Genomic DNA, 22,525 nt, shown 5'->3' on the forward strand with positions numbered 1-22,525 from the left:
AAATTAAAAAACCTAAAATTACACTTATCTATTATATTTGGTCTTTTAAAAATGTTTTTATTTTATGTAATATATTATGTATTCAATTGAGTAAAATTGTACATTTATCCAATCTTATGGTTATGAATAACCATTTTTGTGTCAAAATGAATCTCTATTTATTATACAATTACATTGATTTTCAAAAATAAAATAAATAAAAAAAATTTATTATTAAAGTCAAATGTGAGATAAAATCAACTTTCCTTCCAAAATCTTAAAAATCTATAAAAACAAAAGTAGATTTCTGATTTCAAAATATTTGGACACAGTTAAAAATATTAGAATATCCACAAGAATTAAATACTGTAAATTATATGCATAAATCAAATTACGAAAAATAAAATTTCAAAGATAATCTAATTTTCTCTCGAACCAAATGCACTCTCCTGTTATTGTTTGCCAGATACTATTATATTGCAACAAAAGAAACAACAACAACAACATCAACAATAATAATAATAATAAGAGTTTATTGACCACTAAAGTTCAATGGAGGAACAAAGAGGCGAGAGAGATTGAACCAAGCTGCCATTCGTGACAAAACTACAGATACTAGCTCCAGGCAGAAGCCAGATTACTTACTATGTTTCACATAAAGTCACTTGACAGTATTCTATAATATGATACAACAGTAATGAAGAAATCACAACCATGCAAAACGAGGACATAAACAGACCTTCAAGAAGCCTGGTGGAAAGATAGTGTGCTAGGTGAATCAATTTTTATCTGGATTTCATCTTCAGCAACAGATTCATCGCTAGAATCATCATTTACATGGCCCTCTTTTGTGTCAGAATCCTTCACTTGTGCTGGGGGAACTCGTCCTGTAAACTTTCTTGCTTCTGGATTCTTCCTTAGAGTAGCAGATCCTTCTGATCTGACGGGAAAAAATGGATAGCCAGGGTATGAACGAACTCTACGATGTGAAAGGCTAGGCCGTGGCACATAAACCTTGTCATTGTAACATAAAAAGTGCAGTTAGATCCAAAAACAAAAGCCTATAATAAAGAGAGGAAACATACTCCTGCCTGCCAATATACAGTTCAATTTAAAAGACAATGGTGAATTTCGACTTAGAAGATATCAATTCTTCCACTTGACATACCATGCTGCCAAAGTTGCTTAACTGTATTGCTCTTTCAGACAATCTGTTTGCTTGTAGATCAGTTGCTCCATGATTTTGCATATGTTGCCTTGCATTGTTGAAATGTTCAGGCCAACTCATAAGACCTTCATGTTCTCTACTTAAAGTTCTATGTGAATGGTTAAATGAGGCTGAACTTCTCTGCAGAACTCTATCAGCTTCAAGTGTTGCAATATCAAAAATAATTACTCTTGCTCTTTCTATTGTCTCAGCTTGATACATTGTGCTTCCCCTAGTCTCAAACTGAAACCTGGATTGCTGATGAGAAAAACTGGCTGTTGTGGCACCTGGTTTCATTACACATCAGTAGTCATACTTGGTTTTCTTTACTGCAAAGAGGAGTATAAACTACTTGAATTTATAGAATAGCAATTAAGTTCCATTTGGCCCAATTAATCTAACATAGGGGGTTATATTGTGATATTAATTAAAATTTCCATCATTAAATTTGACGAATGTAAAAGGTGAGTTAGATGATTCAACCTGGGGGCCATATTTTTTTAGCATGTCGACAGCATACTTCCCTTTTTCTCTGCATTCAAGTGTCTGTGCAGTTTATTATTTTATCACAGAACTCAAAATGGATCGTTGAAATTTTGGAATTTGTTTGTTTTCATATACAACTCATTATACCAACTTCTAATATTTTACTAAAGTTCATTCATCATTCATCAACTGTGTCCAATGAAAAGCTGGAAGGCCGGCCAAATCAACTTAGCAAAATATTCATTAATTGGCCTCACAATCCAAAATACGCACTATGGAACCAATAAACTTTTATCCTTTGAGAACCAACTATAACTAAGGTTGGCAACCACTAATCTTTTTAACTTCCAATGATCAGAAAAAATATTCTCCAGCAATCACATTTTCAACATCTTTTATGTAATAACTGAAGATAAGAATTAACATATTGTTAAAAATACATCAACTATCTTATCTATTACATACAGTGAGAGATATATTCCAAAGTGTGACCATTACCAAACCTGTTTCTATGAGACACAAAAACTTATCCTAGTTTTATGATTTTTGCTTAGATCTTGATTGGAACCGTCATGCAGTTCCATTGAAATGTGTCACCAAGGTCAGATGTTTAGAATATTATAATTATTCTTTCCCATCCCTCCTAGACCAAAAATTGACCATGATTATTACTATTTGTTATGGCTTGTGATGACATAATGAACCCTATGAACTTTATAATGCTACGACTACTTACGTAATAAGAATGATCTGGCATCCTATTGGAGGCATTAACTACACCCCTTGGCCTATACATTCCTCTCCTCTGCCTCTTGCATCCAAGTTTCTACTGCACACTGCTTATCAACCTACTGAGTCTGCCTCCTTATGCACCTGCCACAGCATTCTGCCCTTCAGGGTGCACTTCAATCCTCCTCTCTATCACTCCTATTCCATTCTACTCCACTCATTTTTTATGCTATCTCATCCCACATTCCTCCACTTGGTTTCCAAGCAAGTTTCACTAATCCATGAGACCAACATGTTCTTCTTCTATAGCCAAAGTTTACAATCCCTATGGTAATAAAATTTATACCCTGTATAACTTTTGAAACCCAAATGTTATCCAGAAAGAGCGCCTAAAGTCATCTTCTTGAAACTCTTTAAATGGCCTTTTGACATCTAGCATTTGTCTAGAATCCTGTTATCTTTCATGAACTTTTGCTCTGATAGTTAAATCAAGTCTTGTAGAAATATTCTTGTCTATCATGCTCATGCATAAGTCTCCATATTCTTGCATTTATTGATACTAGAACTAGACCAATCATTCTACTTCATTACTTCTTAGTATTTTCCTAGACCTTAAAAAGGGGAAAAAACGGATAGCAACAGTGGTTTTTTTCCAGGAAACTTTAACTTCTTGTTAAAGGTTCCATGCATAGGACAGAAATCAACATTAAAAAAAAAAAAAAAAAGATTGGTATTTAAGGAACATATAATATGATAACAAGGACAATGAAGTTACCTGAAATATCTGCATTCAAGAAACTTTGATTCCCATGTGAAGGCAAAAGAGCTGCAGGTGGTGTGATGGGTTCTTGAACACTGAAAGGTTTTATGGATCCTTCCAACAAGAAGCCAATGGATTGGTGACGCACTTCTACTCTCTCCCCTTCAATGTATGTCTTCATTAATGAGCTTTGTGCCACAAGAGCTCTTAAATCTTGCAATGTCATTTTCTCAAATATTTGAGGAACCAAGATTTTGGCAAGGAGAATAGCACTTTCCTGGAAGGGGGAAAAATACAGAAAAAAAGAGAATTTTATTAAACCAACTATAAAAGACAAACAAGATAGCTGAAGTTGCAAATGAGACCAATAAGTGATGAGTTAGTACATACGGTCCCAAAGCCATTACACTTCGTCAAATTCACATTTGTAGGCTACAGTTACCAGAATTCAATAGCCAAATTATTAGCAATAATTTTACCTGCCATAGAAGATCTTTTGCTGCAGGATCTGACCTTAGCACTGAAAGTAATCTGTCCCTTTCAATAAAAAAACAGAGAACCGCAGAATCTGTGATCATGTTGCAGATGTATGGCTTTCCAATTAATACTTCATACAAGCCCAACGTACTCCCATGAGTAAAAGTTGGATGCAGTGAGTGCTTGTTGCTTATGCTCTCACTTGTCCACTGCCAAATGACATTTTCAAACTCATGACATGTTTCGAAGAAAAACTGAAATTATATTTAAGAAGAATTCTTAAGCTCTGACTTGCATGCATAAATATTTAGGTACCTTGACAACACCATTTGAAATAAGCCAAATACCATTTGGTTTGGAGCCCTCTTTGTAAAGTGTCATACCACGTGTTTTCATTATTTCTTTCGTAGAACTTTCTAGTGGCTTGCAGACAGTAGAAGGAAGGGCCCCTAATAAAGGATGGACACTTTTTAGATCAGTTATTTTTGGAATCTTCACCAAGGGAGGATTCCTTAAGAGCTTCTTCAAGTCAGTCTGCAGAACACAAAAGGAAAAATATTATTTCATATCATTAGTGTATCACAAAATCAAGAGAACAAGCCACCTTAATCCTGCAATTAGACAAACATCACCAAAAGCTACCTGGACAGCATCATGAAGATGAAGCATCTCTTTTTCTTCCAGTAACCCAACCTTCTCAAGGTTTTGTAAATAATCAATCAAATGGTTCAGTACCGAGTATGTCACTTGTCTTGTTTTAATGACATGCAAAACCTGAAACACATTTTTAATACAGCTTAATATGCCTGAAGTAGGCACTGTACAATAATAGTCATCCCACTAATCTGAAAATGCTCTTTCTAAGATAAAAAAATATATATATGGAGATTGAGATGAGAAAGGGTATTGGATAAATATAATCGGATATTGTTGACAAACCTGAGGAAAAATTACACGGACATCTTCCAAAAACTTTTTTGCCTCTTCTCCTTCATCCTCACTTTCATTAATAACAGTAGAAGCAATATCACTTTCACCTAGACAGAGAAGTGAATTCATAAGAAAAAAACAAGCTGTTTCAAAAGATTGGATTACTCTAGTGATCATATTGAGAATATAGAAAGAAAACTGATTTACAGAAAGATAGTCTTTCATAGATATACGGTTTCTTCATGAACTGCTGCTTTCTTTAAACTTACCACCTCTACTCCATCCACCTAGCTTTCTAGTAGTGATGGAAAGTATCAAATTTCAATTCTATGAAACATAAAAAACAAGAGCATGAAAAAACACTTAAAAACAAAAACTGATAGTCAAAGTACTATGCCCCAAATCCCAATGACATACATGTCTCCCTCTTCTAAAACATGAGCTGGTGCATGCACACATACACAGCAAAAAATGGAAATTCTTTTTTTGCTCTACCATGCAATTGAACCCCAAGTTCATTGTTTTTACACAACAACACTCAACTCAGCCACACATAGTAGAAGGGCAGGTGGCTTTATAGAGATGAATTCTTTTTGCATATGTCCCATTTGGTTATCAGGGGGGCGGGATAATAAAAGTAAAACTCTCTTTCTTTCTATTCTTGTTTCATTGAGAATATTTGTGTACCTCATCACTAAATCCATTGATTTCATAGCCATTTTCCAATGGAGGTAAAGTCAAGGCAGAGAAGTTTTTCCTTCAAAAACCAAACATTCACAAAATGATTTGTTTTTCCTTCAGCTTTCACTTTATTTCTTAAACAATGTCCATAAACATCTTTAGCAAGAGATAAAGCCCTGAGAATTAAGCCATGTAAATGATTGTCACGTACATATAATTCTGCATGCAATATGTCCCAAAATTTGACATAGTTTCTAAGCTAAAATATTAAAAAGATGATTTGGAAGTTGGGAGCCTATATTTTCGAAAAGTAATAAATTCAAGTAAACTAAATAGAGAGAAAGAAATTGTGAGAACATTGAAAAGAAAGCCAATAGGCTATGTCACAGGAAGATTATTACCTATAAACTCATGAAGATGCCGTTGTGCAATTCTGTGAGCTCGAAGAAATGCAGCACAAACACAGCACGCATATTCCAGTCTTTCCACAGTGAAATATGTGACTAATTTTTGTAGGAACCTGCTTGTAAACTTGTAATAATTTGGGAAATGAACATTAGATTTTAAGCCCTGCCAATCACATAAAGGTTCATGAGATGCCACATCAATAGCTTCATCTACAGATTGTATCAAAAGATTAGCTATACTTCGTGTAATTCTCCCTTCATTAAGCATTCCCCAGTAAGCTGACTGGACACCTGCTTCAAGAATTTTCAGTACTCAAATTAGCTAAGGACTTACTTCCAAAGAGAGTAAGTAGCATTCTATAGCACAAAGTCACAAACTATTAAGCAACAATTTTATTTAACTTGAATGAGATTTTAATATTGAACAGCATGCTAGCAGGGTTTGCCATTTCAGGGCAATAATTAAATGCAATAAAACTTGTAGCCAGTTACATGACTGTCATAACGTCTAAATCCGAGGATCTATCGCTAGACATTGACTTGAAGGGAGTCGCCACCAATCTTTTTTATCTAGGTGCGATTGCCACCTAAAGAATCTGTCCTTTCAGGGAACACTTAAGTTTAAGGATCCCTAAAAGAATAGGTTTAGGTCTACTAACCAGAACAGGGTTGGCGAGTTCGGTTATGTGTGAGGAAGGTTATAGCACCCTCACAACACCCATCAAAAGATAGTACCAGCTTAAATTTGTGTTATCCAATAAGCCTTAAAAATTTACCAAGTGATTAATTATTGGAAATTATTCTCAATTGACTCTAATACTTTTAACAAAAAATTGACAAAATTCCCTTACCTCAGGAGTATGCAAGAAAAACTATTGTTCCACTTGCAGAGGCTTCATCGTCGGATTATTTAATCATTAAAAAAAATAATAAAAAGGAAGAAAAGAATGATTGTTTATGTGCAGGGAAAATTGATACTTTCAACTTTTTTCCAAAATATTTTTTAGAAATTTTAATCTCGAGGAAAATTGATACTTTCAACTTTTCCCCAAAATATTTTTGAAACTTTAATTTCGAGAAATTGATACTTTCAACTTTTCCTTAAAAAAATTTTTTGGAAATTTTAGTTTCGAGGAAAATTGATACTTTCAATTTTTTCTCAAAAAACCGTTTTAAAAATTTATTTTTAAGGAAAATTGATACTTTCAACTTTTCCTCAAAAAACCTTTTTTTTTTATTTTATTTAAATAAAATAATAAAACAAAATAAAAGTGAAAATAAAAAAAAAATAAAAAAAATAAAGAAAAGTAAAACAAAAATAAAAATAAAATAAAGATAAAAGAATATTAAATAAATATAATCTAATAATAAAAATAAATAAATAAATAAAACCTGGAGCGGCTCGGAGAACAGCTCGGCTTGGCTAACGGCTCGGGGAGGCAGATCACGCACGGGTCGAAAAGCGGATCGACACTCGGGTCGGGTCGGATATTTGGCAAAACGCGCGGATCTTCTGGGTTATTTAATGCAAAAACGGCATCGTTTTGGGAGGGTATATAAGGCTGAATCTTTCGTTTTTTCAGCAGAAGCCTTCTCTCCTCTTTCTCTCTTCTTCCCTTTTCTCTCCCTTCTCTCTAAAACTTCTGAAGAACTCCGGTTCAATATTCATCGGATTCTGGAAAATTAGCCGAAATCTGGATTTTTCGTCGGAAGTTCATCGAAAAGTTGATCGATTTCTGGGAATCTTCGTCGGAAACTGGGCAGCTGACCGAAAACTTCAAACTTGACCGAAATTGTCACTAGAAAATTCAATTTTCGTCGGAAAGTTCACTGAAATTTGGAAATTTTTCAAAAATTTTCAGAAAAAATTTACAGAAAAATCTCCAAAAATTTTTCCCCGATTCTTAAAGCTATTCTAACGCCTCTAAACCCCTTTTAGCTTTCAAAAATCTTCTGTCTGCTTTTTTTCCTCAACCAGCAGCTTCTTTCTCTATTTTCTGTATGTTCTTCCTTCTGTTTCAATACCTATTTATAGGGATTGATCAGAAGAGTTTCTGATCAATCCCTATTCCTTTTTGGATGGGGATTCAATCTTTGAATCCAATCTGGATTCTAATTGAATCCCCATTCACGGTAGGATTCTTCAAAGCCTTCAATCTTAGCCCCAAAAAAATAAAGAAAAAAAAATCAGATAAACAAATAAAAAAAATTAAAAAAAAATAAGATAAATAAAAAATATTACAAGATAAATTAAAAAATAATAATAATAGATAAATTATAATATAATAATAAATATATAACTAGATAAATAAAATACATATATAAATATTAACAAAATAAAATAAATAAAATAAATAAAGATAAACATATATTAATACATAATAATAATAAATAAATAAATAATAAATACATAAGATACAAAGGAAAAAAAATATAAAATAAAAATAAAAATAATATAAAATATAAAATAAAAGCAAAATTGGGCTTACCCATTTGGACCAGGCCCAATTGATCCGGGCCTAGACCAAATTGGGTGTCTACAGCTGCCCCTCTTTGTACATTTTCTGTGAAACAAAAATTGAGCAAAGACGTAGAGACTCAATCAAGACTCAATTCGGCACTTTTTAATTTTTTAAGATTTGATCAAAACTCCTCTAAGCAGAGAGGCTCAATGACTTTGAAAAAATAAATGGGTCCTCTAATCAGAGGCTCGACGACTTTGAAAAGTAAATTGCTCCTCTAAATAGAGGCACCACGACTTTGAAAAGTAAATTGCTCCTCTAAACAAAGGCACCACGACTTTGGAAAGTAAATTGCTCCCCTAAACAGAGGCACAAAGACTTTAAAAAGTAAAGTAAATTGGTCCTCTAAACAGAGGCACCACGATTTTGAAAAGTAAATTGCTCCTCCAAACAGAGGCACCACGATTTTGGAAAGTAAATTGCCCCTCTAAACAGAGGCAACGGAACTTTGAAAAGTAAATTGCTCCTCTAAACAGAGGCACCACGACTTTAGAAAAGCAAATTGCTCCTCTAAACAGAGGCACCACAACTTTGAAAAATAAATTGCTCCTCTAAACAGAGGCAACAGAACTTTGGAAAGTAAATTGCTCATTGACAATCATGTCCAAAGGAGTTATAGATCGTGATTGAAGACATTTTGTAATGGGAACTCAAAGATTCATAATTTTAGTTCAACATTCATAGGTTCAGATTTGCAAGAACCTTCCAACTTTGTAAGAATTTATTAAAATTTGATTCTCAAGATTTCAGTTTCGTTCAATTTTGCAAGATCTCGAGATTTGCATTTGCAACTTGTAAAACTCGCATCAAAGATCCTCATTTGAATTTTGGAGGCTCACATCCAAAAGTTCAAGGCTTTTTAAAGGTTCGCATTTGGCAAGCTTAGGATTCACATCCAAAAATTCAAAGCTTCTCATTTAAGTTCAAAGGCTCAGCAATAAAATTTAGAGTTTCACATCTAAGTTCAAAGGTTCTCATTTAAAAAATCTAGAGATTCAGATCCAAAAAGCTGAAGCTTTGTATTTTGAAGATTCACATCCAAAAGTTTAAAACTTTTCATTTGTTCGAAGATTCACATTTGATGAACTTTAGGGTTTCACTCCTCAAAGATTCTCATTTTGAAACTCAAAGATTCTCATTTGAGTTCTCAAAAATTCCCATCAAAATATTCACAATTTCTTTTTCAAGTGACTCAAAATTTTGCATGAATGAATGTTATGACCAAAGATACAAATGTGGCAACCTATATTCTCACAATGCCATGCATGTCCAAACAAAGTTTAATTCATCAAATTATGTGTATGTCCTATTCAAGCAATGATGCCACCATGATGCATATAATGCGAATGTTAATAATGTCATGAAATCTTAAATAATTGTGGAATATGGTCCTCAAGACTTTACCATCTCACATTCTCCCTTGTTCAGTTTCTCAATACTTTGAAATAAGTTTCATCAATCGATCATCACTTAACCATCATTCAATGAACTTCTCACACTAACAAATTTTAGAACAAGTTTCATCCACCATCACTGGGTCATTACTCATAGGTGTCTCAGCATTAATCATTCCAAAACAAACTTTGTCCACTTATTGTTTTCATCATTCAATCATAACTTGCAAATCATATCGATCAATTCATCCTTGTACTCATCACTTAGTTATACCACTTTTCAAGATTTGTCTCATCATATTCTCCATTTGGTGGCATCATATATCCTTCCAAATCATCTCTTTTGGGTTTCTACCATTTCTCCATTTTGTTACCACCATCATCTTAGATTTCTTTTCAAATGAATGCAAGACTCTTTTAAACACATATTCATTCATTCATTATCATTTCAATTCTTTGACAAATACAATGCAATCAAATATTTTCTCAATTCATTCTAGGGGTGTAACAATAAGAGAACACAAGGTGAATTATGGTAAAGATAATCAATGAAAAACTATTTTGGTACAAAACAAATGGGAAAGGAAATAAATTGAATACATGTCATAGAGATGAATGGTATGTCCAAACGATGAAGATTCAGACAATTCTCAACATTAATCTAGGATTCTTTTTCAAAAACTCATTCCATTTATTGTTGGAGTCATTTTGAACTAGGCGAACTTTACCCCAGTCTTTGAAGGGTCTTCAGATGTCTTTGATCTTTCATCCATATGAACCATTTGACCTGGATCTTTTTCTACTAAAATCACCCTTTCAGGTTTTCAATTTGAATATCTTTTTTTTCATTTTCTCATTTTTTTCTTTTTTTTTATTTTTTTCATCTTTTTTTTTCTCATTTTTCATCCATTGTTGATATCTTCCATACTTCCAACTTTAGAGCAATGTAGCATGGTTCTATTGTTTCATCATGAGCATGCCTTCGCTCAATATATAATCATTCAAGTTAAGCATTCACACTTGATCCAAATGGACTTTTCAAGGTTGTAATGTAGGTCAAGGTGAGGGGTCATAAAAGAAATGTATATAATAGGCTCAAAACATATATTAAAAAGGTTCAAGATTGAAAGATCATTTGATGCAACTTGACATTTTACCCCCACATCATTTTACTACTTTTTTTTTCTCACAAAGGATTCTCATTGCTTTGCCTCAAGTCATGTGTGACATTTATTTTTTTCTTTTTCTTTTCTTTTTTTTTTCATTTTTGAGACCTTTTGTGATATTTTTTCAAAAATTATCCCCCAGTGTAGAGGGTGATCCTTAGTTAGGGTTCTTCAGAAAAAAAAATCATAATAGGCTCAAAGAGGTAACAATAAATGATTTTTCGAATGGTAAAAGAAAGATGGCCATTTTTCATCTCAATTGTGAATGCCTTTTTTGAACATCATCTATTGAACAAAGCTCGTGAACCTGTAAAAAAAAAAATTGCACATCTTCAAGACATGTCTATTTCACCTCTGGTAACAACTTACTTTTTTGCTCAAATCATCTCCTCATATTATCATGGATGAGTTCTCAAAATTAAATCCCAAAATTATTACTATGATTATCTAAGTATTCATCATTTGAAATTTGAGAATGAGAATGAAAAGTAACAAAGCATGGAGTATTGATCGAGTGAAAAAGAAAATGTAATGAAATGCATTAACTTGTCTTTATTAAAATGATAACAAGTGAAGTCATATTGCAAAAAGAAATCTAACATTACTAGAAAAAAAATCCTAAAATAACAAAAAAAACCTTCAACCAACCATATCTCCCTTTTTTAAAATTATCCCCCTATGCGATCAGGTGAAGAATCTCTATTGACATCTTGCCTCTCAATTTATTGTGACTCTTTGGACCCTTTCTGACCAATGTGTTCTTGATTATCACTCAGAGCGCTAACATTAGATGTTGTTGCTTTTTCTTAATCAAAACTTACCATCCATCATTGATCAACCGTTGCACCTTATGTTTTAAAGCAATGTAATTTTTAATAGAATGGCCAGTAATTCCATAATGGTAGTCGCAGTGGGCTGTAGGATCATACCTCTTTGAATAAGGTGATTTAAGTGACTCCACATGGTTGGAGGCAATCAAATAGCTATTATAGAGTTCTCGATATAACTTTGTATAAGTCATAGGGATTGGATCAAATACAGGTTTTTCTCGAGTAGTCCGTTGTTCTCGTGAACCACTTGCTGGGTTAGTAAGGTGAATTTGGGTTCTTGTAAGAGCTTGAATGTTAAGGCTATATGTAAAATCTTGAGGGCTAAAAATTAATCGGTATGTGGATGAATAAGGTGGTTGTGAAGCTAACTAGTATGAGTAGGATGAGGTATTATTCACATCAAGATAATATGAAGAGTAACCTTGGGATGGATAGAGTTGATAACTCCTGAATTGTTGTCTATCAAAGCTCACAGCTTGAGCTTCAGCTTCTTTCTTTTTTGATGCCTTCTTGGTTTCTCCTCCTTTCAACTTGCCATTTTTTATGGCACTTTCAATAATTTTTCCAGAGATTATCATGTCGACGAAATTCTTTGTTGCACCTATTATCTTTTCATAATAGGGAGACTTCAAAGTGTTGACAAATAACACTGTAGTTTCTTTCTCAGTCAGAGGAGGTTGTACCTGAGAAGCAACATCCCTCCACCTCTGGGCATACTCTTTAAAAGACTCATTTACCTTTTTTTTTCAGATTCTGTAAAGACAAACGATCAGGGGCCAAATCGATAATATGTCAATATTGACTGATGAAGTCATGTGCCATATTGCTCCAAGAACGAATGCGAATTTTGTCCAGTTGAACATACCATCTGGCCGCAGAGCCAGTAAGGCTATCTTGAAAGACATGCATTAAGAGTTTTTCATCATGAGCATGAGCTGTCATCTTCCGACAATACATGGTGATGTGAGTTCTGAGACACTTCGTACCATCATATTTTTCAAATTTTGGTACTTTGAACTTATGAGGAATGACCACATCAGAGACTAGGCAGAGTCCAGCAGCATCAACTGACCCATAAAAACCAAATCCTTCCACAGCCCGTAGCCTTTGCTCTAGCATACTAATCTTGGAGCTTTCTTAAGTTTCCACTTTTATCTTTTCTTTCTCCTTCTCTTTTAGATCATCTAGATCAAGAATTGGTTCTACTGCTTTTTCAATAAAGACAGAATTTACATAGTTATTATAATGCCATGGGTTGAAAGCTGACGGTATTCCAAAATATGTTGGATATGTGAAGTGTTGCGGTGAAACCTCTTGAGTAGACTGGGCCTGAGGTAGGCCAAAACCTGAAGGATATAAAGAGTCAACCACTTCTTACAACGAGGGAACTTGTTGGCTTGTATCTTCTTCAACTCTTTTTCCCTTATTCAGCTTATTAAGAGCATCCAGAATCTTGCTTAACTCACTTTCAATCTTTTCCTGTGCTTTTTCTATCTTTTCAAATCTGTGAGAATTTTTCTACTCCATTTATCTGGCTCTGGATCTTGTGTTGTATCGATGCGCAAGGTTCTTACTAGATAGAGCTATCCTTGAACCTTTAGCATCACAATTATGATTAAAAATGTTATGCTATGCTTTATGTATGATGCTTTGATGCACGAATGAAATGTACATTTTCTTGAATGAAATCTAATATGAAATGGATGCAAATGATTGTGTTAAAACATGATCATGAAAGTAATGCAGATGCATACAATCAGACAAACAACATAGTTAATTCCATGGATGGAATGAAAGTGATGCTGATGCACAATGTTACATATGATAATGAAAATGATACACAAAGTTAAATAATCAAAATGATTAGATAAACACCTTTTTTGTGTCTTAATTTCAGGGTATATCTATCATTGGGTAAAAAAGGCTCTATCCTAGGTTTAGGCACTTTTAAGGTTCACTATATGTGGTTCAAGGTTAAAATCTAAATGTTTTCAAATTGCTCCTTACATCCTTGTCCATCACAGACTAGTAAGGCACTCTAATCCTCACCTATTACAGGCTACAAGCGAAAAAGTTCAATTTGAGTAGGAGTATTTCGCTAACCACTGCGGAAGCATTACACCTCACGAAAGCAATAGGTACTTTACTCCCTCCTAGAGGGACAGAGCTCGGGTGTAGAGCTCATGCTATGCACATGCATATGAATGACATAATTAACAAGGTAAATAAACATGAATGGATAATAACACATATATACAAAAAAGGTTCAATTTTATTAGGCTTTTGGATAACACAAATTATTTGTCGGCCTGACTCTCAAAGTTCCCAGTGGAGTCGCCAAGCTGTCATAACGTCTAGATCCGAAGATCTATCGCTAGACATTGACTTGAAGGGAGTCGCCACCAATTTTTTTATCTAGATGCGATTGGCCACCTAAAGAATCTATCCTTTCAGGGAACACTTAAGTTTAAGGATCCCTAAAAGAATAGGTTCAGGTCTACTAACCAGAACAGGGTTCGCGAATTCGATTACGTGTGAGGAAGGTTATAGCACCCTCACAACGCCCATCAAAAGATGGTACCAACTTAAATTTGTGTTATCCAATGAGCCTTAAAAATTTATCAAGTGATTAATTATTGAAAATTATTCTTAATTTACTCTAATACTTTTAGCAAAAAATTGAAAAAATTACCTCACCTCTAGAGTATGCAAGAAAAACTATTGTTCCACTTACAGAGGCTCCATCGTCGGATTATTTAATCATTAAAAAAATAATAAAAAGGAAGAAAAGAATGATTGTTTATGTGCAGGAAAAATTTATACTTTCAACTTTTTCTCAAAATATTTTTTAGAAATTTTAATCTCGAGGAAAATTGATACTTTCAACTTTTTTTCAAAATATCTTTTGAAACTTTAATTTCGAGAAAAATTGATACTTTCAACTTTTTCTCAAAAAAATTTTTTGAAAACCTTAATTTCGAGAAAAATTGATACTTTCAATTTTTTCTCAAAAAATCGTTTTAAAAATTTATTTTTAAGGAAAATTGATACTTTCAACTTTTCCTCAAAAACCTTTTTTTTATTTTATTTAAATAAAATAACTAAAAAAATAAGAGTGAAAATAAAAAAAATAAAAAAAAGTAATACAAAAATAAAAATAAAATAAAGATAAAAGAATATTAAATAAACATAATATAATAATAAAAAATAAATAAATAAATAAAACTTGGAGCGGCTCGAAAAACGGCTCGACTCGACTCGGCTAACGGCTCAGGGAAGCAGATCACGCGCAGGTCGAAAAGCGGGTCGACGCTCGGGTTGGGTTGGATCTTGGCAAAACGCGCGGATCCTCTGGATTATTTAACGTAAAAACGACATTGTTTTGAGAGGGTATATAAGGCTGAATCCTTTGTTTTTTCAGCAGAAGCCTTATTCCCTCTCTCTCTCTTCTTTCCTTTTCTCTCCCTTCTCTTTAAAACTTCTGAAGAACTCTGGTTGAATATTCATCGGATTCTGAAAAATTGGTCGAAATCTGGGTTTTTCGTCGGAAGTTCGTCGAAAAATTGGTCGGTTTCTGGGAATCTTCACCGAAAATTGGGCAGCTGACCGAAAACTTCAAACTTGGCTGAAATTGTCGTCCAAAAATTCAACTTTCGCAGGAAAGTTCACCGGAATCTGAAAATTTTCCAGAAAAAAATTTACAAAAAAATCTCCAAAAATTTTCTCCCGATTCCTAAAGCTATTCTAACGCCTCTAAACCCCTTTTAGCTTTCAAAAATCTTCTGTCTGCTTTTTTTCCTCAGCCAGTAGCTTCTTTCTCTATTTTTTATATGTTCTTCCTTCTGTTCCAGTACCTATTTATAGAGATTGATCAGAAGAGTTTCTGATCAATCCCTATTCTTTTTTGGATGGGAATTCAATCTTTGAATCCAATCTGGATTCTAATAGAATTTCCATTCACGGTAGAATTCTTCAAAGCCTTCAATCTCAACCCCAAAAAAAAAGAAAAAAAAATCAAATAAACGAATAAAAAAAATAAATAAAAGATAAATAAAAAATATTACAAGATAAATAAATAATAATAATAATAGATAAATTATAATATAATAATAAATATATAACTAGACAAATAAAATACATATATAAATATTAACAAAAAATAAATAAATAAAATAAATAAAAATATACATATATTAATACATAGTAATAATAAATAAATAAATAATAAATACATAAGATACAAAGGAAAAAAAATATAAAATAAAAATAAAAATAAAAATAATATAAAATAAAAAATAAAAGCAAAATTGAGCTTACCCATTTGGACCAGGCCTAATTGATCCGGGCCTGAACCAAATTGAATGTCTACAATGACAATTCTCAAAACATAGTGATCAGAGAAAGCCTCATGGAAAACACCAGAGGATCCCAAAAGTTGATAAATAAACATGAATTTCTGCAGTGAGTTAAGAAATAAAACTGATTGGTGAGACATCCGTAATTGAAAGCACCAAAAGTCTTTGTACATGCTATATAAGAACCACAACCTCAATCCATGATATCCCATCCACAAAGAATATATAAAAGCCAGTGTCATTAAGAAGTGAAAAGAAAAAGATGAAGATACAGAGGAAAAAGCTAGCAAATAGGAGTTCATGCTCTTGACAGAAAAATCCAGTTCCCAGAGGATAAATGCATCAATGACAGGAAGACAGGAAGCACACTTGCATTGACAATCAGTGCACGAATGATAAAACGATTAAGCAGGAAGACTAAAAGAAAATGAGGTATTTACCATTTAAAAGCTGTATTCTTATATCTTTCAGATTTGAACGGTACAGGTTATTATCAGCTTCAGATGCAGTATGAGGATGCACACAGTCCCCCTCCAAATTGTTTAAGCTTGCAATGTATCTTTTTACCGTAGGCCAGTCAGCAGGTCCAAGTTCCTCATCATCTCCAAGGTCTTCAAAAGCCTCTAATGCTTTGTTCAACATTTCATATTTTGTGTAGTCCAGTACACGCTTCTGTCATGTAGAAACAAATGTAAATGCAAAATCAAAAATGGAATCTTACAACCAAAGTGATGGAAAAGATAAAACTACACGAAAATATAGGGAAAAAATCCATAACATGTATATCAAGCATACAAAAGGCAAGTTTAGACTACTGAACTCAGACCAAATTCCTTGCAAGGAAATATAGGGAAGTTTTTTAAAACAACCCATATCTGTAATAATTGTGCACATATTTTATGCTTGCATCAAAAGATGCAATGTATATTTTACTTATTCTTCTCTGTCTAACACAAAAGTTTAACAAGATATAATAAGTGAATTTGAACTAAGTATAAATTACAATTACTTATGAATTTCAGAAATATTGCCAGATTGACCATTTAGGAAAAGTGCATTTTTTTCCAGTTTTTTTCCTTTAACAGTGGTGTAGCATTTTAATTATCTTTATCATTGACTACATCTCAGTCAAAATTACTAAAAGATTTATTGGTTTCATAAAATAACATTATCACCCTTTTATGCCATTGGAGTTGTCATTGAAGAATTTCAGCATGATATATTTCTTAGTGGTACACTGGTACTACTCCAAATCAGTTAAAGTACTGAGTTTGATTTAGCCAAATATTCAAGTCAGGCTGCTCTATCTATTGCCAATTGATTTTACATTAGATGCATGGTCATATATTTAGGTTGGACCTCTCCACCCATTGCATATTGATTTTGGGTTGGATGCTCAATAAAGCAGTTTTGAAAAAGATTTTAGACATTCACCCAACCACTAGCCTAGATTCTATTCCAGCAAGAATTTCAGCTAAAAGTGGCATGCAATAAGCTCACTACCATCCATCAAAATCATGCAACACAAATTCTATTCTTTAAAATATAGAGCAACCAGCATGACATGTGAGAGAGGGGAACTCAAAATATTCAGGGAAGTAATTGAGCGTACCTTTGTTTCTGATAGTTTATCCATATCTAGGAAATGTAAAATGAACTGTGTAGTTGATCCATTCACAATAAGTGTCAAGAGTACAATTCCACCAGTGAAGAAAATAAACTGCAGTAAGTTAATAATATCAATATGATTTTCCATTTATATACCCATGAAGCATCTAAGCATTACAACATGATCAGGATGCGTGTTGCAAAAATACTCACCAGGCTTCCTGTTTCAGAACTGATTTTTGTTGAGCTGTCACTGGAACGCTACAAGTAATCAAGAATTCAACCAAAATAAAATTAAATCACTATTAACACATAAAAGATACCTTACTATGATAGAAATCATAGAAACGCATATGGATAATAGTGCATTTTGTTTGCTTTATAGATTGAGAAGGATGTGTTACAATGCTCACCTTTGGCCAGTTAATTACTTAGAAAGAAAAGCTATGCAACATGAAAATCCTAAAGAAACCATATAAAAGTTTCAATACTAGCTCACATTTTGGCCCATAACAAAGTTATAATCATATATAGTCAAAAAATGTGTAAATTAGTGCCACAAAATTTTATATTTAACACCAATTCTAAGCATTTAATATCAGCCGTCAAGAAGTTGAATTCATGTAAAATAGAAATATGTAAACAAATAAGCAAATATGTAAACCCATGCAAACTTGCCTTAACGGATAGAGAAAGTGATAATGCCACTGCCCCTCGGAGCCCTGACCATATTAGGATGGTGGCTTCCTTTAAATCCAATCCATATCCAAAATATCGTAAAAATGGATATAATGCTCCAACAACGATGCAACGTGATATTTGCACAAAGACGTAAAGAAGAATCAGATAACCCCATGAATATCCTGAAGGTAAAACAGATTTATGATGTTTCTTTAACAGAAAAATTGTTTAATTGGGTAGACATAAAGAGATAACAACCATGAGAGTTGTGGAATTTTATCATGTAGTGAAAACATAAAAAGACTTGAAAAGTATGCACAAGCAATTTCAAGAGAAGATGATAAAAAGCAAGGAGCTGCAAGTAATAGTATAAAACATTCTTTATTCAATAATTAAAATATCAGTCACTAGAGAAAATATGTTGGAAGATGGTTAATTGACAAACTTTTCCAACTAAAATAAAATATTAAAAGTGCATGGAAACAGTAATATTACTCCTTTTCCATATGAAAAGTGTACAAACTAGCATTATTTGAGTACCAGATATCCAAAATCTTTAATAGAACAATTAAATTTAGGCATTACAAAAAAAAAAAAAAAAAAGTTCAAGGCAGGTGAACATGTCCTTAAGTGCCAACTTGATAGAGCTTAATGTGCTTTCTTTTATAGGGTAATATAGGACAGATTCAGCATCATAGTGTCTTTAAACTAATCAGTAAGATCTGTAAGTTGATGATGACATGTTTCTTCACTCTCTTAGTTTTCTTTGTATCTTTTAGCAGGTTTTTTTTAATCAGTTTTCCTGTATGCTAGTTGCTAAAAAAGGTACTTAAAATAAGTCTAATATCCAATTTTTGAAACTCATTTTTTCCCACATAGTGAATTTCTTAGCTTTCTATATATCCTTTAGCAGTCTTTTCTATTTTTAATCACTTTTTTTTTGGTATGCTTATTGCTAAAAAACAGGTATTAAAATTAAGTGTAATATCCAATTTTAGAAACTAATTTTGTCCCACATAGTGAATTTCCCTCTTTTAAATCTCTTTCTTTGGTATTTTTAGCCTTGGACCACTACAATCATGCCTATACTAAAATCAATCAGCATTATGTGAATGATTTGAAACAGCCATGAGCATTCTTCTTACACTCACTCCTCCCTTCCCCTCTGTATGTGTGTGTCCATGTGCCTTTCTTTCACACATCCAATTAAGCTCAGCAATTCATTATTGATTTCAAATTGAATGAAAAGAAAATTAATTTCTTCTAAATTGACCAACAAAAACTGAACAATACCATGGTTCTCAATTATCCTATAATTGCCAAGAACACCTTCAGCTATAATAACTCCACTGCAAAAGTAAAAAAATAAAAAATCTTAGTTGATATAAGATACTTTTTTCATTCAAATGTCATAGTTCATTGAGTGAAAGAAAGTAATGAAGAAAAAATTTCCCCTTTCTAAAGCAGTTACGGGAATAAAAGAGCTTTGACCCCATGTGTATCTAGTCTTCTTGCTAGTCTGATTTTAATACACCACTCTATTAGTTATCTTGATACATTGATTGCTGTCATGATGATCAGATTTTAAATAATAGATATATATGTATAGGCCAACAAAAAAACACAAAAGATATATGCAAATGAGAATGAGATGGCCCATTGCCAATTTCTATGTAGTTAAAGTATGATAATGAACTCCTTTTAAGCCTCCTAGTGAATTTAGAAGATTCCATCAGTTGAACTACTCTCCTACATAAAGCGTTAAGCTTTGTGTAATGGGGATATCCAACCATCTTTTACATCAGAAAAATTATTTTTGTTCATTTCTTTTCTTTCGCAGAGAAAAAAAAAATGACCAAAGACTTCATTTTCCAAATTAAAAATCTTAAGTATTCACAATTCAAATCTCCTCTTCAGAAAAATTCTATGTTGGAACAAACTTCATGAATTTCTAGTAGGTTAACGGCAAGGAATGTCATGAAATGACTTCACCACTTCTTCAAAGCTGTTCACAATCAAAGAAGTACTGTCTTATTTCTTATTCATGTTATTGATGAGTAAAACTGGTGGCTTATACTTTTGGAAACATCTTCATACAGTTTCATAAAGGTATTGTAGATGTCTTTGCTCTCTTGAAGCAGATAATTTAGAAAGCTTATAGCCTTATACTATTATGCTCTGAAGAACACAAGCTCTTGAAACCATTTGCTACTGTAAGCAGTGACATCCATCTCCTTATATGTAATGACTTACGTCTAAGACCTTTAGGCATGATGCTTCAAATTTATTTATGATATCTTGTATCCAGTCTCACCTTTAGGGCTTATTCGAACCTTTCTAGCTACTTTAACCAGCTACATTAATTTGAATCATTTCTAACTTTCAAAGCAACTACATATCAAATCAGAACTGTAGAAGGTTGTAAATTTGAACTTTAATGGTAGAGAATTCAGAACTTGTATTATTTCTCAACAAATAATTGACTCAAAAATAAAAATAAAACAACACCATAATACCAGCTAAGGAAACAAGAAGTAAATCAACAGTCTACTTTGGAATGGACAAAATTCTACAAGGTTCTCGTTCATAATCTTTGCACATATATACATGTATATATATATGAGTCAGCAATGAGTTAAATTACAAGATAAAGGACCTTAGAGGCCAAAGCAAGGTGTTACCTCAAGATAAAAATTAATGTATTTGCAATATAAGCAACCATTTCCCTGAAGAAGGAAAAAGAAAGATGATAAAAAAGTTAAGGTAAAGCATCCAAGAAGTTTATTTTAGTTAACATATTACATATATCTCAATACATCAAAGATGAATCTACAGCCAATAAGACATCTCATCTTACTAGCAGTCACAATAGGCACTGCACAGCATAATGTGAATGGTTTTTATTCCTTTTTTTTTATTAACAAAATAATTCAGACATTAGAAAAGGCAGCATAATCCACTTTCAGCGTTGAAATCATTGATCAGACAGGATATTACACAAAACTAGAAAGGCACAAGGCATACCAAAAGTGAAGCAAGCTCTGCTGACCATCGCCCTTAAAGGCTGTCTTTGCAACAGCAGCATAAAACCTGCCCATCAATCATAACGTCAAGAGATCTGTTTTATCTGAATTAGCAAAGGAATCATGTAGAGCTGTTCTACTTACATGCCTAAAGTCATCACTGCCAGAATACCAGAAACATCAACACCTTCTTGAGCCTATAACATAAAATGCATATTAAGTTCTTGTCCATAAAGCTCTTTCAAGTAATAAATTGGTGTATGCGATATGTTATGAGATTTGACAATTTTTTAACTGATTATGCATAGAAAGATGCATCTTTCTCAAGAAAAAATATTAGAAAATAAACTGATGAAAAAAAGTTGTTAAGAACAAGACAAATTTGGTGATAAATAGATAGTCTCTGAACACAAATATAAAAAATCATGATGCTAGCATTAATTTGCTAATGGTTAAAACTTTAGCGTGTGAGAACCGAGAAAAAAATGAATGACTTCTTCCTATAGAACTCCCTAGAAGATGAATACAATTGAAAAGGAAAAAAAGTTTTGAACCGCAAATTTCTTTTTTTTTCTTATTTTACATTTTCATTGTTAATTTGGAGGAGGGGGATTTAAACTTGGGACCTCAATGTAGGAGAGTCATGACTTCCTCACAACTTAAGATTTGATTGTTTCTCATGACTTTTTTAACCTGATATTGTTTCTCTATCATGTAATCTGTTTCTGGCTTATATAACAATATAAGATTGGCAGCTCAGTTACTTAAATAAGTGCATTGAAAGCAAAATTTAAAAAAAAATGAAGAGAATCCTCAACATTATGCAATCTATTATCTGTCATAACCAGAGCAAAAAAGGAAGTGAACAGGTCAATGAAACCAAAAACTTCAAGAGAACATAGGGAGATAATCAGCTAAAGAAGAAAAAAAGAAGTTAAACAGCTATTGAGGCTCAAGATTCAGCTCTTCAATCTGGATTTGTGATTTGAAGCTCCTATTTAAGAAACCTTGAGTTATCATTAATAATTTTATAAGGAGTTGCAGTAATGGGTATGTGATTGAAATGCTAATGAAAGAGACCTTTCAAACTGGTGTCAAAAAGTTAGGAGAGAACATACGGTGAAGTAAGTAATGTAGCTCACAGCAAGCGTCAATGCAATCTCAATCACTGTATCATTGAAAATAAATCCATGCCACAAAACAGATGCTATCCCAAAAGCAATACCAATGCCTACACTGAAACCAAAAGAGGGTCTTAAAACCAGAGCATCATCTATCACAGTTGTTCCA

At 32.9% G+C, this 22,525-nt stretch overlaps 1 protein-coding gene across 1 annotated transcript in view; it reads right to left on the reverse strand.

Moving 5' to 3' along the window:
• Window positions 1-492: 492 nt before the first annotated feature.
• LOC111288350 (sodium/hydrogen exchanger 8-like) overlaps window positions 493-22,525 on the reverse strand; it is a 28,209-nt gene continuing 6,176 nt past the window's right edge. The window contains exons 7-23 of the mRNA XM_022879213.2: window positions 22,354-22,471; window positions 21,380-21,432; window positions 21,237-21,302; window positions 20,894-20,938; window positions 19,506-19,561; window positions 18,210-18,394; window positions 17,745-17,792; window positions 17,536-17,643; window positions 16,364-16,595; window positions 5,651-5,947; window positions 4,578-4,675; window positions 4,281-4,412; window positions 3,954-4,172; window positions 3,641-3,847; window positions 3,177-3,438; window positions 1,148-1,473; window positions 493-993 (exon numbers count right to left, since the gene is read on the reverse strand). Coding sequence (XP_022734948.2) covers window positions 721-993; window positions 1,148-1,473; window positions 3,177-3,438; window positions 3,641-3,847; window positions 3,954-4,172; window positions 4,281-4,412; window positions 4,578-4,675; window positions 5,651-5,947; window positions 16,364-16,595; window positions 17,536-17,643; window positions 17,745-17,792; window positions 18,210-18,394; window positions 19,506-19,561; window positions 20,894-20,938; window positions 21,237-21,302; window positions 21,380-21,432; window positions 22,354-22,471 — 2,725 coding nt within the window. The 3' untranslated portion in view covers window positions 493-720. The remainder of the gene's footprint in view (window positions 994-1,147; window positions 1,474-3,176; window positions 3,439-3,640; window positions 3,848-3,953; window positions 4,173-4,280; window positions 4,413-4,577; window positions 4,676-5,650; window positions 5,948-16,363; window positions 16,596-17,535; window positions 17,644-17,744; window positions 17,793-18,209; window positions 18,395-19,505; window positions 19,562-20,893; window positions 20,939-21,236; window positions 21,303-21,379; window positions 21,433-22,353; window positions 22,472-22,525) is intronic.

Source organism: Durio zibethinus, chromosome 4 (genome assembly GCF_047325235.1).
Source record: "Durio zibethinus cultivar Kanyao isolate XHJ-2024 chromosome 4, ASM4732523v1, whole genome shotgun sequence".
NCBI classification, from domain to species: Eukaryota; Viridiplantae; Streptophyta; class Magnoliopsida; order Malvales; family Malvaceae; genus Durio; species Durio zibethinus.